Source organism: Anoplolepis gracilipes, chromosome 4 (assembly GCF_047496725.1).
Source record: "Anoplolepis gracilipes chromosome 4, ASM4749672v1, whole genome shotgun sequence".
NCBI lineage: Eukaryota > Metazoa > Arthropoda > Insecta > Hymenoptera > Formicidae > Anoplolepis > Anoplolepis gracilipes.
The window spans coordinates 6,182,162-6,196,985 of record NC_132973.1 but is presented as its reverse complement, the minus strand read 5'-3'; the positions used below and the strand labels follow the sequence as shown (position 1 = coordinate 6,196,985).

Below are 14,824 nucleotides of genomic sequence, written 5' to 3'. Positions count from 1 at the left end.
ATGACGATGTAATACACGACATATTTTCCGTCTACCTTTCGTTTAACCATTTCATATATTGCTTATAAAATAAAAAGATAATAATTTTATTATTATCATAACACGGAGAGTGTATCAAAACCATCAGATATTCGTTTAAAAGCAGATTCTGCGGTTAATTTGGAGATGAATTTTACATAGCAAAAATGTTAAGACATCAATAATTTCCGAATTATAAATAATTTACAAAGAAACTTTTCGCAAAAAACTAAACTTTTTAAAACTAAGAAATACAAATCTTTAATTAATCACAACTAAAATAACTTTAAAAAAAAATTTTATTTAAAGCTTACAATTAGTTACAAAGATATATGACGAGAAAAATTAAAAATTAACAAAAAATAATGATCTCCTTCAACATTTTCGTTAAGGAAAAATCCTCTTCAAATTGGACAGGGAATCCGCTCCTAAATGGACATTTGATGATATACATCCGGTATATATTTGTAACTTAAATATATTTAATTTCAGAAGCAAAACCATTGTACTATATATATATATATATATATATATATACTCATACATATATTTCAATTTCTTTCAATATTAAATTACAACATTCCTATTTTTAGTACCATATCCTATATTTTATGTATCATTTGCAAGTAAAGTTAATATTTCAATATTTCTATATTTTAATTTTCCATCAATTTTTAATAACAATTTTTTAAAATTTATCTACATTTGTATATATATAATAATTTTTTTTCAGATTTACATCTCGAAAAATATAAAATTAGCATATAGTTATTATAATATACAATATAAAACTTTTACTTTATATTTTTATATTTTTATATAATAATGCATATACAGGGTGTTCTGTAATGGTGAATAATTTGTTAATGACAGATTCTTGAGATCATTTGGAGTCGATTTTTCCTCAGCAAAAATATCGAGGGACACGTTATCATTTTTTGCAAATTTCCAATTTTTATCATTATTAATCTTTGCAATTAAGCCTTAAATTAAAATTCTATTAAAGTAAACTCTACTATCTGAAATTATCTAAAAAATGTAGTTTGGTAATTTTTTAAAGTTTCTTTTTCAATTATTTATAAATCGGAAATTATTGATGTCTCGACGTTTTTGTCATGTAAAATTCATCTCCAAAAGTTTAGTTTGCGAAAAGCGCTTATAACTCGGAAATTATTGATGCCTCGACATTTTCGCTGAGAAAAAATCGTCTCCGAATCATCTCAAGAATCTGCCATTAGCAGGTTTTTCACCATATATGTATAATGTTGAAAGCAAATGTGTGTGATATAAATTTTGCACGAATATTACAAGAATGTGTATGTTTAATATTTAATATATTTTACTTAATAAGATTTATTAAAATTCTTTTTCATGTAACGCACATATTAATAATTTTCTATTTCTTCTAACGTATAATAAAGTTGTAAAAATATAGAGAAACAAAGATACGTTTAGTAGAGTTTAGTAAACGTAACGTTTAGTAAAATCGAATTGTTTTATAGATACATTAAAAAGTGTCAGTACTGTTCTCGAGCCGATTCCAGGAATCGGTTGGGCTTGCTAATTCTCCGTATTGCTCGCGTTATCTGTTCTAAAAATCGACGTGCATAAGTAGACGAAATTCTGCGTGTGGAACAAATACCACAAGCAAAAGCATAATGTTGCTAAACGTTTATTATCATATAGAATATAAACTTTTACTTTAAATATTTTTTTAAGCCATATATATAATGTTAAAGACAAATATGTATGTGTATGTGTATGTGTGTATGCGATATATAAATTTTGCATAGACATCACAAGAATGTATACGCTAAATATTTATTATATTATATTTGTTAAGGTTTATTAAGATTCTTTTTCATATAACGCACACATTATAATTTTCTATAATATTTTCCTAACATATAATAAAGTTATAACAATATAGAGAAACAAAGACTACAATTTCTGAATCGGTAACGTTTAGTAAAAGTCGAACTGTTTTATAGATACGTTAAAAAGTGTTAGTGTAGTTCTCGAGCCGATTCCAGGAATCGGCTGGGCTTGCTAATTCTCCGTATTGCTCGAGTTATCTGTTCTAAGAATCGGTCGTCTTGTATATGTGGATGAAATTCGTGGAATATAAAGCCCTAGATCGAAGAGAGACGCGAAATCGGCGTCCGATCTCTGATTTGTCAATGCATTTGGCCAATCAGGACTTGGGACGCCGATTTCGTTTCTCTTTTTAATACATAATTCTAGCCTCGTTTTTCTCGAAGCAATTGTAGGGGAGAGAGGGGAGCGCTCGGATGTACTTCTTGCTTGGATCCAAATCTATCAGTTTGAACAAATCGGTGGTCGCGGTTACTTGAGTAAAAACTAGGCGCGTGGAATAAGTATTTCGAGCAAATATCACTTATTTCTTTGAAAAAGTACCTTACATTTACGAAGGTATATATGACTAACTTTATTATTTTTATTTCACATCATGTGATATAATAGTTTAAAATTAATACGATAATCTCGTACGGTTTTTTCGTGTTCTTTTACTCGTGAATAGTGAATTGTATCGGAGTGTCGAAAAGATATCCGGCTATCATAATTTATTATTATTTTTTTAGAATAGTTTTACGATATACTTGTCTTAAAATCAGTATAACAGATTGATACGTAAAGCCCGTAGTACTTTACTTTCATTTTCAAAGCGTCAGTAACGAATTCGCGAGGTTCGCGATGCAACTTGTGAATATCGCGAGTGTTGAAAAAAGTATCGGGGATTATAATTAACGATTGTTTTACGATATTTGACTGAAAATTACAGTGATCTAGTGCGGAAGAAGATATAATTCGTTGTAATCGACCGTCGTGCGGTCGATTTATAACCGCCAAAATGGTGTTGCATTATACGTTACACTAGATGTGTCTCGAAAATATTCCACGATTATTGTGAATGGTAAAACGATACAAGAATTAGCGGAAGTACGTGAAAAGTGTGTAAGAAATATCGGGAGTGTGGAAAAAAATCAAGCGACGTATAATTTGGCTGATTACGTATTTTATGAAATTCAGCTCGAGTTGTGTGATGGAGAAGAAAATAAAAATAAAGTGAATAAGTGGGCATAGAGAGTATAGATAGTGTAGATGAAATAGTGAACTACGTGAAAAAAATTATCGCGACGAAAATTTTCGGGAATATCGACGTATAAGTATGGTATGGCGTAACGCGTATTTCAATTCTCGCCGTATACAGGGTGACGGTAATTAGCCTTCCGGGAATCGTGCGTATATGTATATGTAGATGTACGTGTCGGAAGTGACCAATGAAGCATCCAACGATCCGGTCTATCGTGTTAATTAGTGAGCGCGACCGTAATTAGTTATAATTTTCCGATCGATCTGTGAGCGAGTGTTCTTCAGGGAGTTGACGTCCGAAGATAACCAGAACCCATCACTATCCTCCCCCTTCCTCGAAAGATACGAACTTGAATACAAATGCACCGATAACGATCGGCTGGTGAGTGCATTTTTCTTGCTACTTGTATGAACAACATTGGCAATCACGAATTTTGTTCAGACTATTGAACACAAATAATCTCTAACAATCTAATAATGTAATCGACCGAATAAAAAAATAAAATCTTTCGATCTTACACATACGCAAAGAATTACAATTACAATATATTATTTAGAGAATACCTTGATCTATGTAAAAATGTAGTGAATTTTGTCAAATTTGCAGCCTGCCTTTTAATTATTTCGATAAACTTGATAAAATATTCTGGCACTTGTTAAAAAAATTTTAGTTTTAAAAATAAACCAATAACTTTACACAAATGAAATAATCGTCGTTAAGAATTGGTCTTTTTGAAAACGTGTATTGTGTTATAAATGGACTGAGCAAATTTTGGGATTATGCAAATTGTATTATTTAATTTTGAATTTGTGTAATGATTCGACTATGTCAAAATCTAGTTTATTCAGTCGATAGTGTCATTTAACTACAAAGTTATTGTAATTAGTTATGATTACATTTAAAAAAATATCTTTTTATTGATATATTTTTGCATAGATGCTAAAATACACGATTTATTTCAATTCATTTCTATGATAATGAATTCTTCTCAGCTTTCTAATTTTCTTTTCTGACTTTTAATTTTTGAATATTTTCAATGTGACGCTATATATATGTATGTTAGGTATATAGCATATATAGTATTGTAGTAAAATGTTTCAATTAAAAATTAATTATTTATAGGCATTTTATTAAAACAATATAACCATAATAACTCATTTAACGACGAATTGAAATTTTACAAAATAATAAACAGAACGAATTGAAATTGACAAAATATTATAATAAATTTACTTTTCCATAATTTACATATAATTCGCGAAAAACGAAAAAATATAATTATATAAGTTATAAAAACAAATATATAAAAATTTAAATAAATAACTTGAAAAAATAATCTTTTCACATAGCACAATATTAATTTTTACAATTAACTGATATTTTCAACTTTAATATAGAAAATTGTTTCAATATTTGTTATATGCGGAAAATTCTCAGCTTTCTTTCTCTCAATATGTTTGTAACGTGTATACTGCAGATATCAATAATCGTATTAAATCTCGTATCGAGGGGTAGGCTTTACAGGCAGTTGCACAAGTGATCAGCTGATTGCTGATGTAGTCGTATGCTCGCGGCACATGACTGACCGACCTATCTCTACGACACGCGCACGAGTTCTTGAAAGCGTTCACGCGTGTATATGTAGTCGATTGATGAATGAGTATCGCATGTTCGTTTTTCAAACTGCTGTCGCACAGCGAGATATCAAAAAATATTAGGTAAGCACGCGATTATTTTACGATCGTTTCGCGAGAATCTATACTTACTAACATATAAATTATCTTTGATATAATGATAGAAAATACAGATAATTTTTAGCTACGATATAACATTTGTCACATGGAATAATAGAAAATAATAGAAAAAGTAAGATATGGAAAATTGATTGAGAGAGAGAGAAAGGATTTTTTATAAATATTTTCTTAGTGGTTTTTTATCGTGCGCGAAAAAATTCTTCAATATTGTTAAAAATAAATAAAACTTCTAACATAGAAAGTAAGGGATGATTTGAGAATTACGGTTAAACTTTAGCGATAACAGTACGTGTTCTCTCTTGTAGGTGTAAGGTTTTCGCAAAGACTTACCGATATTCGGGCGAAGGGCAGGCTTGCGCCACGCAGACTAATGACGTCGATTCGTCCTGGGCGACGTGTACGACGCCGGAGTTTTCGAGTATCACGGGAGGCATTACGCCTCTGTGATCTGTGAAGCAGAATGCAGAAAACTCGGCGCGTCACAAACGGCATTTCCCAGCGATGCACACCAGTTTCCTTCAAAACTTATCGGCGTTACCGAGACTCACCTGCTATCCTAATGTTGGCCATAGAGCTAACGACCACTTGTCTCGTGAGACGGTGCATCGTGCGGCATCTATAGCCGTTCAGCTGGTCGCTGAACTCGAGGCTGTGCACCAGAAGCTCTCCCGTGGGAAGCAGGTGGAACTTGCCATCTATAAAATGTAGCGATCGAAAGCCATCGTGAAATATCAAATGTATCGAAAGAAGATTATACGGTATATACAAGATGTTACACAGGATGTCCTACAAAATATAATAGTGAAATATTTTTATCACCTTTTTTTTGGAGGCTTATATATATTTAATCTTGAAATTTTCCAATACAGCTTTTCTCTCATAAATTTTTGTTGATGATAAAAAAGAAATACAAATTCGCGAAAATATCTCTGATCAATAAAAATTTTGGGGACATCCTGTAACATAATTATAATTAGATTATTGTTAAATAATTAATATATATAATAATTTTTTTCCATTTTTCGTTACATTTTATATTATATTTTGCATTTTATAATTAATCGCAAAATTCGCGTAAGCCGGAAACAACGTTTCGGTAGAGTTCCGCTCAACGTGCATGAATAATACACGACTTCCTAATCCCGTCGTATTATTCATATCGAATGCGCGGCAGCAATAATTGGGATCAACATTTCCCGATAAACCGTGCCAGTATTATCTTTAACGAGCGCGATAACGCCACACCCTGCCGGGTTACGATATTTTTGGAGAGCACGGCTGTACTCGCTTGCACGATAATTACGCTAATTCCGCGGTTGCACCCTTGTCCGATCTACGTGACATAGGAGTACTCTGTTCTTGCCGAAACTAAACTCAAGGTTTCCTTAGATAAGCCCGAGTATAACGCTTAACGACCACAATTAACCTAAACAGTTGCGAAAGTCTGCCCTAGAAACTTGAATCTTTTTGAGATCTACAAATTCGTGATTAGACTGCTTAGCGCGCTTGATTGCACTATTATGTTATACGTCGTACATGTGTACATTGCAAGTATGAATACATCCGATAAATATCACAATTATTCTAATTTTTGATATGCAAAATAGATTGAAGTTTAAATTTAATATGCTTTTTCTTCGTAGAAGCTATTTTTATTTTATTGAGGGCAATTATCTCATTATTGATTTGTAATAAAATGTTTGGATAAATTGAAGGAACATTTATTTAAGGTACTAATAAAAAATGCTAATAAATTACAGGGATATAATGAAAATTAAAGATTTCTTTTCCTCTTTGCGAATTTTTATTACTTTAGGAATTTTGTAAGTTTTTTTGATATTGCAGATTGCGTGATATCTTCAATATAAAACAATTCGATTTAATTCGTCACACAGAATCTGTTATCAAAATATTTTTCGATAGATTGGTGTATGTTGAGCGCAGTCAAAAGTTCTCTATTTATTCAATACGGGATACTGATAAAAACAGAAGCAACGAAATGTTTTTGCGTTCATGTAGGAAAATATTTTGCGCGTGATGCGTCTATACTCTTGTCGTGGTATACAATGGTGCCTAGGTTACATGTACATACGCAGAGACTGAGACATGATAGAATAGACTAAGAGCAACAGCTGCGATAAGGCAGCCTTCTGAATAGATTGCCAAATCAGGTGGACCGAATGGTCTATGTAGTTTAGGTATTACATTCAACAAAGAGCCTATGGCCGTGCACGCGCGCGCGCACAATTCCATTCATGGTACACGTACATGTATGGAACGCATATCTATGTACATAAGCCGGGATTATATATAATACATGCAGCGAATTACATTATAACTGATATCGACACAATTGCGATAGTGCTTCGCACGTACGATACATTAAAATTAATACATTGAAATATCTCATATGTGCGTGTTGGAATATTTTTATTTACAATTTATCAACTTGAATGAAGATGATGACTTTTAGATGCCTCAGTAAACAAACATAGGTCACAAGGATACATGGCACAGACGTATCATACTTTCGTTGTAACTAGTATTTCAGCTTAATGATTGCTAATTACGACTATTAATAAAATCGCGAAATGCAAAGTGTTTAATTAACATGTATAACTCTTCTATCTCGTGTCCTCTTGTGTATGCAATTTTCTGGGAGCGGCTCCGCGTTTACAGCAAATCTGATTAATCTCTGCGTGCTACTAATGAACGGATGTTCTCGGCGAGGTCGGCATCCCCGACAATCCCAATTCGTGCATCTCGCTTTGCGTATTGCGGAAGGAGAGACGCCGCATTATTGTGGATATTAAATTTCAGCAGCGAGCGTTCGCGGCGGATATTAAATTTTAGTTCTCGTAGGCAATGACCATATGGTTGAGTATAACATCGCGTATCAGTGACCGCGCCAAAATCGCCTCGCATTGTCGGCATTGCATATATAATTCTTTTTTCTTTATTGAGCCACTGTTATCCGCAAAAATCCGTCCGAAATATTTCCCAGGTTCGTATCAGTCTTTGCAATACAATGGCCCGGGTTAACGAAGCTATTCGGAGAGCCAGTTATATTAATTAAACTGGAAACATTTTTAGATATACATGTGTAGATATAAAAATAAAATTTATTGAATGTAGAAATATATATATATATATATATATATATATATATACACACACACACATAAAATAATATAAAAAATTAAAAAACAAATAATTGTTTATTTTGAAAACAGAATACTTCTCTGGAATATTTAATTATGTTAAAAGCTATATGACAAGTTTTTATCGAAAAATTAGTGCCATAGAATCATGTATCGCGTATATACGTGGATCGTAAAATAATTGTAATAATTGTAATTTGCTTTCCGTCATTTTAATTTTCGCAATATGACTTAATTCTCACGTATACCTAACGTGTTGCAATAATTCATTTTTCTAAATAATCTTTTTTCCGTGTCCTGTTATTAATTATTACTCGGCAAATTACTTGTATGCACACATACACAAAGCATTATGCATTTGAGATTATTCAATTAATATCTTTAGATAATTTTCTACATCGCAATGTTATTTAAAACTCTGCGTTTTCGCGTTGTAATACGTATACAATTAAACAAAAATAAATTTTAATATCCATACCTATTATAGATTTTTATAAACATTTACCTCCTTGTAGCGAAGGATATATGTAGGATGAAGGCTCGTGCAGCCAAGATACGACGCGTACCAAATCTTTGACGTAGCTGGGTATGATGCAGCGTAATATCGCGGTGCATCCCCTCGATGCTCCCCCTGTCACCTCCACGTCGACTTTGTATGCTTGAGCCACCACTGCAAACAGTAATAAAATTTTGCATAAACCCACATGTTTCAGCAATTGTGTACAAATTGCAAAACAATGGCTTATGTAGTATGTAATTTTTATTACATATTTCTTTGTTTAGAAAAAGAAATTGATAGCTTATGAAAAAAGAAAAAACATTTTTATATTACACGCGTAATCTATAATTATTATAATGATATAATTTTACCCGAATCTTGGTTTTTAATTATACTTTACTTCTCAAAGTCTATCACTTCCTATACTTTAATGTGTTTAAAATAAGTTGATGCCAGACAAGAGATTGCAAGTCACCATTATGTCGAGCTAACACCGCAATCAACAGAACATAAATTCTCGGGTATCCATGCCTCTAATTGCCGCCGTAATGAAAAAGCAATCGCAGTTTCTCCGACAGTCTCGTTTTCAATTACATTGTGCACCGCCATCTCGCTACATCGTGAAAGCGCGTTATCTCTGTATACGTACACTTGTACGTACACACGGACATGTCGCACATGTCGTTACGACGGCTGCAAGATCGGGTGAATCTCGACGTCGCTCGGTGTCGGGGATGCGCCGAGGCATGAGACGACCCGAGCGTATAACGAACGCCTCGGCGTCGTCCTCAGCGTCTGCCGCGTTTCCTCTTCTCACCCCTCCTTTTCCTTTTTGCGTCCGTAGTTGCTGCCGCTCTCTTGCGCTCGAAAAAGAGAGAGAGAGAGAGAGAGAGAGAGAGAAAGAGAGCGGCACCGTATACTCTCTTCCGGAGATTTTATTTACGCGGAAATTCCAGGGCGACGGCCAGCTCTACCACCAACGGTGCAGTCTGACAGGCCGACGTCGCGACGCCGCGACGCGGAGGCCAAACCCCCCGGCTATACGACACTCTGAATTCCGTCGTATACGAATCTCCCGAATGGCGAGGACTTTGTCTCGCGTTTTTCTCCTTTTCAGCTTCCTGATTCTTGTTCCTTCCGCTCCCATGCCATCATTTCGTTTTCTCTTCGTACGTTTTGCGACACCCGCCAGAAAGATTACGTTGGGTCCCGATAACGACAATGGAGAACATTTTTAGAGAGAGAATTCCTGCACAAGATGTGCCGCGCGATACGTGGATATTATTTTGGCGTGTGATAAAATGATAATTTCTTATTTTATAAAAGCCTGAACTTTCAACGCATGTAACGCATTTCGCGCATGCTGTATGATATTTTATATAGATTTCTGAGAACCTTTTTGTGCTAAAATTATTACAACAGCGTCCGCAACTTTTAGCAAATCATCCGCGTAAAGCGTGTTCGTTTCATCGAGCGCGCACGCGGGATAGAAATTTCTTTCGTTATACCCGAAAGAGCAGGAAGTAAAGTTTTAATTAACGGTCACACGTCCGGGCCAGAATTTTATGGCCGCGAGGGGGTTAGTAGTTGGAAATCCTGAAAGCGTCGAGTCGACCTCGCAGCTGCCACGGATTTGCATTCAGATTGCGCTTTTTTTTTTAAAGAGGTAATTACACCGTGCATTGCGCGACCGGAAGGGAGATCTGCTCGCACCTCATCTGCATCGGTCCGTGTCCGGCAAACCTCGTTCTCGTTCGGCTCTAACACGTCTGTTTCACACGGATGGAGCTTGGTCCTCTCGCGCGACCGGCATTGCCTTTCCGCGCCAGAGAAATTGGATTGCGTTCGCGTGTGAAAACTACCGTTTAGAGAGATGTTTCACGGTAAAACAGCTCTACAGAAAATAACACGGCGGATATTTGGAAGATATTACTTTCAAAACCATTACATGACAATAGTAAAGATTTCCGATAACCCGTGATGGGATAATTTTGTAAGGGACGTGAAAATATATACTTAAACGATTTCGAAAATAACTTTTTCAAAAATGTTTTCACAAATAAAAAAAAAAAAAAAAAAAATTGAAAATGGAGAAACTATCAAGTTTATTTCTTTATTTTTCAATTTTGTTGCGCTTTATTGAAATGTATATTGGCAATTATTTCTTAAGTGGACAAAGGAATAGTGACATATAAATTCTTTTGTACAGTGCCATTGTAATGTTTTGCGGCAATTCAATTGCATTCGGACGTATACGATGCGAGCGTTCGCGGTTCGATTGTGGCCTGTGTGAAACCGGCCTATCCGCGCTTTCGCGTTTTATCGCACGCGAGAGTCCGCGGCCCGCCCGTCGCAATTACTGTTGACTCGCGCCAAATATCCGCGGCATTCGCGTAATTCGCTTAATAGACTTTTCCAATGACCCGGCCGCGGGCAAAACTCTAATATGACGGTCGTTCCGATTACGCGTTGCCGTTCCTTAATTAAAGGATACCTCGGTAAATAACAGATGTAATTGCGCAAGCGAGCGGTGCTAATAACAAAGTTGCACGTAAATAACTCGTAAACGACTCCAGAACGACGACAGAACGATAAAACGTTTGCAACGTTTCGCGACAATAGGACTCGCGCAACAAATAGATGAGAAAGAATCGACTGTGCGATTTGCGTTGTAAAATCATCACTTTCTGCTTTTTTACTTTACGTCACGCGCAATATATAACTTTAAAAAATTATATATTTTCCTTATGGAGAGATGGTTTTTATCCTTGATAAGTTTTATACAATTTTCGTGTATCAAGACGACAATGATATAAAACTCATAGGAATTTTCCTCACCTGCTCTGACTTGTACGTCTCGGCTGAGCACTCTGCCGACGGGGTTGCTCGCCACGCATCTATACGCGGCGCTATGAACGTCCTGTCGATAGGCCGCGGCCGGAAACGGCAGGAGCACCAGGGTACCATTTCTGAGTACTCTTCGCACGCCCGACACATCGTTCACCGGATGCCCGTCCGCGGTGGACCAGTCGATGTTGGGCGGCGGACTTCCGGAGGCCGTGCAATCCAACCAGGCGCCACTGGAATTCGAGAATTCGATTCTCGACGGCGGTTCCAGCACAAAACTAGGACCGCGTAAATGTGCGTCAAAGCCGTGCCCGCTCGCGGACGTTATTATAGCAGCTGCACCTGTAAAAATAAACGGTTCTTTTATCATATAAAATATAAAACATTACGATATTTCAAATCGCTAGAATTATTTTTATAAACAAATTTTGAAATGTATAAAAAAAATTTATAGAAACGTAATAGCTAAAAAGATTTCGATATTTCTATCTCATAAACGCTAATGGACAGATTCAATATAATACATATAGATATGAGAGGTATGAACTCATAACACATATGACAGTCGTTGCGAGAATACTTTGAACGGCACTATTGGAAAACCACAAATGAGAGATATCATGTTGACGGCCAGTTGTATCAGGCGGAAAACAGTTTGACAAGTTTCTAAAGTGGATTAATCAACGTGCTTAGCGTGCCGATCGAACGATGCTGTTGTGACGATGCAACCAATACATTGGCCAAGTTATTCTATCCTCGTAGGGTGGTACGCGCGCGAGACACTCGCTTCTCGGCGTAAATGCTTTGATCGGAGGCGTGAAAGCACTGACGAGAGTCAGCAACTACTTGTCGGTTCCTCTCTTGTATCGTTAGCGGGCTCTTGCATCGGTTATTAACTTTCCACCCAGCCAAGTTGCATCCTCCGTGTCAATGTTATGGCGAAATTTGCTGCGAGCCATAGGAGCCACGATAAATTTCCACCCGCTCGCATGGTTAGCCTACATAGCTCGCGTTTAAACTTTGAACTGCATTGACTCAACTTTCAACTACTATTACACTGCAATTCGGCTAACACGATCGTGTTATGCCAGTGTAAAACGATTCTAATAACTCACACGCTCTTTTACTCTTAACCTATCTCGACCAATTTCTGATTGATACATTCGTTATCGATTTAACTGCTATTTAATTCTCCAATACATTGTTTGATCAGTATTCATTTTTGTCTAGATTCACATGTCATCATTTTTAGAAGATTAATTAAATTTTAACAAGTCATCTTGCATCTATTACCTTTTTAATACATGCTTGCGATTTATTTCGAAACGTAATGTTAAGATAAATATATAATTACGTTGATTTACCATCGTAAAAATTGCAAATTGATGGCAATTCCTTTTCCTTCGTTTCTTCTTTTGTTAAACTAAAAATTGTAGAATATCTCGATGGCAGCAAGATGCGAGGCTCGGAAAAACGCGAAACTCATAACGACATTCGCGCGGAGCGCCCATTGTAATTCGTTTATAACGACGTTGGAGAGGCGCGCGTGTGTTGCGACCGAATTTCGTAATGTCGTCGCGCGCGCATCGCATGTGCGCGGCATACAAGATACAAAGTATGCAAATCGATGTGTGCGAGTGAAAGAGAAAGAGAATTGAAACCTTCCATCCTGGCGTCCGGCAATTGCGCTCGCCTTCATGCCGGCCAGCTTCCTGGGAATTGTCTCTCTCTCTCTCTCTCTTTCTCTTTTTTTTCGCTTCTTCTCTCACGTACGCGCTACTTAATTACTAATTCCGCGCGAGTATTACGCTGGCGTTCTCTCGGGCAAAATTCTGTGCGTCGCGTCGCTTCGTTCAAATGACGTCGTGTCGATTTTCGAAGGTGACGCATCGGCCGCTTTAATTGGCAGAAAATTAATTACACATTGTGTATACGCAATTCGACGGATTACGTCACAAGGATTGTCACTTGCTAATTTACGCGGGACTTGAATTTATTTTATAATATATTTATAATATAAAAATGTAATGTATACGTAGGGTGTCGCGGATACGTGAAAAATCTTGTCGAGTGAAATATTTTGTCCCAACACATCTCTCATGTGTATCCAATTTAACGTAGCATCGATTTCTATGCCTGTCGCGGAGATATTTCGGAACGTCTACAAATCTCACCCTGCGTACCTTAGCTGCTGCGCAGGTCGGATTCGCGTCAACATTCCGCCTTTATGACGCGTCCTCGAAGAGATTTACCTATTGACGTGGAAAATCGAGGAGTCGAAGAAGGCGGTCGCGACGAGTGAGTGAACGCTAGTAAGATTGAACATGCAGGTAGATGACGAAGTGACTGGCCGAAAGCGTGCGTTGAAGTGACAGAGACAGACGAATAGAGTTGAGCAGCAAGTACAAACGGAAACCCGAAGAGAGTACGAAGAGAGAGAGAGAGAGAGAGAGAGAGAAAGAGAAGGGTGCAGGTGTCGGTGGGTAATAGCTCCCTATTACCATAACGCTCGGCTAAGCCGGCTAATCGGTTCCGCTTATGCCGATCGGCAAATTATTATTAATCACATTGCGCGCAGATTATATGCGTCTATGGCATGGTGGCATTTGCACTTCGCGCCGCGTTACCAGTCGCAGTTGCATGGGCTTTTAGCGTCGCGTGTTTATCCACACACGTTTGATCTTTTAGCAGACTATATTCGTACATGTACCGAATTCTGTTGATTTTTCTATAATTTTACATAATTACAAAATATGTTGTCTTATAAACTCTGTGAGTGCCACTCTTATGTTCCTTTTTTTTTTATACGCGTGTATCTATATAAACGCGAGCGTTGAATATAATTTATTTAATTTCCATTTATTTATTTATCCTCGAGGCTACTTTGATATTTTGTTTTATTTGTTCGCGTATCATATAATTAAATTATTATATATTATTACACAGATTAATTACAATTAAATTATCACAAAAGCAATTGATGCATAGAAGCAATCGATGTACTATTTAATACTCGTAGTTTAGTTTCATAATTATATAAAATCCAATGATTACATTTTTTCACTTATATATGTATATGATAATACGTTGCGTTATTAGGTTTTATTTATTATATAATTAAAGGTATCGTTTTATGAATTAATTTTTATGACGAGCTCATCTGTTTCGAGATTATGCTATTTTTGAATTTTCAACATATTTTTCATTCGAGATAAAGAAAATGTATTCTAAATTTTAAAATACTTTCAAAGAACCATTAGATAATATGGGAATTAGGTAGATCTCCGCTCATAATTGTTTCTCTTTGGAGATTCTCTCGTCCTCGGTCAGCCTTCGTAAATCCGAACACAAGCAGGATTTCTATCATCTGCCTGAATTTCACTCTCTCGCCAGCAGTTGGAATCGGTGGATTCGGTAAAAGGAACTCGTA

At 36.2% G+C, this 14,824-nt stretch overlaps 1 protein-coding gene across 9 annotated transcripts in view; it reads right to left on the bottom strand.

The window, feature by feature from the left end:
- The window catches only part of Dscam2 (Down syndrome cell adhesion molecule 2), an 85,742-nt gene that overhangs the window by 25,609 nt on the left and 45,309 nt on the right, over positions 1-14,824 (bottom strand). For all 9 annotated transcript variants that reach the window (XR_012046616.1, XR_012046617.1, XM_072891647.1 and 6 more), the window contains exons 2-5: positions 11,386-11,736; positions 8,554-8,718; positions 5,436-5,582; positions 5,218-5,335 (exon numbers count right to left, since the gene is read on the bottom strand). Coding sequence is in view for 7 of the 9 variants with exons in the window: in XM_072891647.1 (XP_072747748.1) it covers positions 5,218-5,335; positions 5,436-5,582; positions 8,554-8,718; positions 11,386-11,736 (781 nt within the window). In the remaining 2 variants the exon portion in view is untranslated. The remainder of the gene's footprint in view (positions 1-5,217; positions 5,336-5,435; positions 5,583-8,553; positions 8,719-11,385; positions 11,737-14,824) is intronic.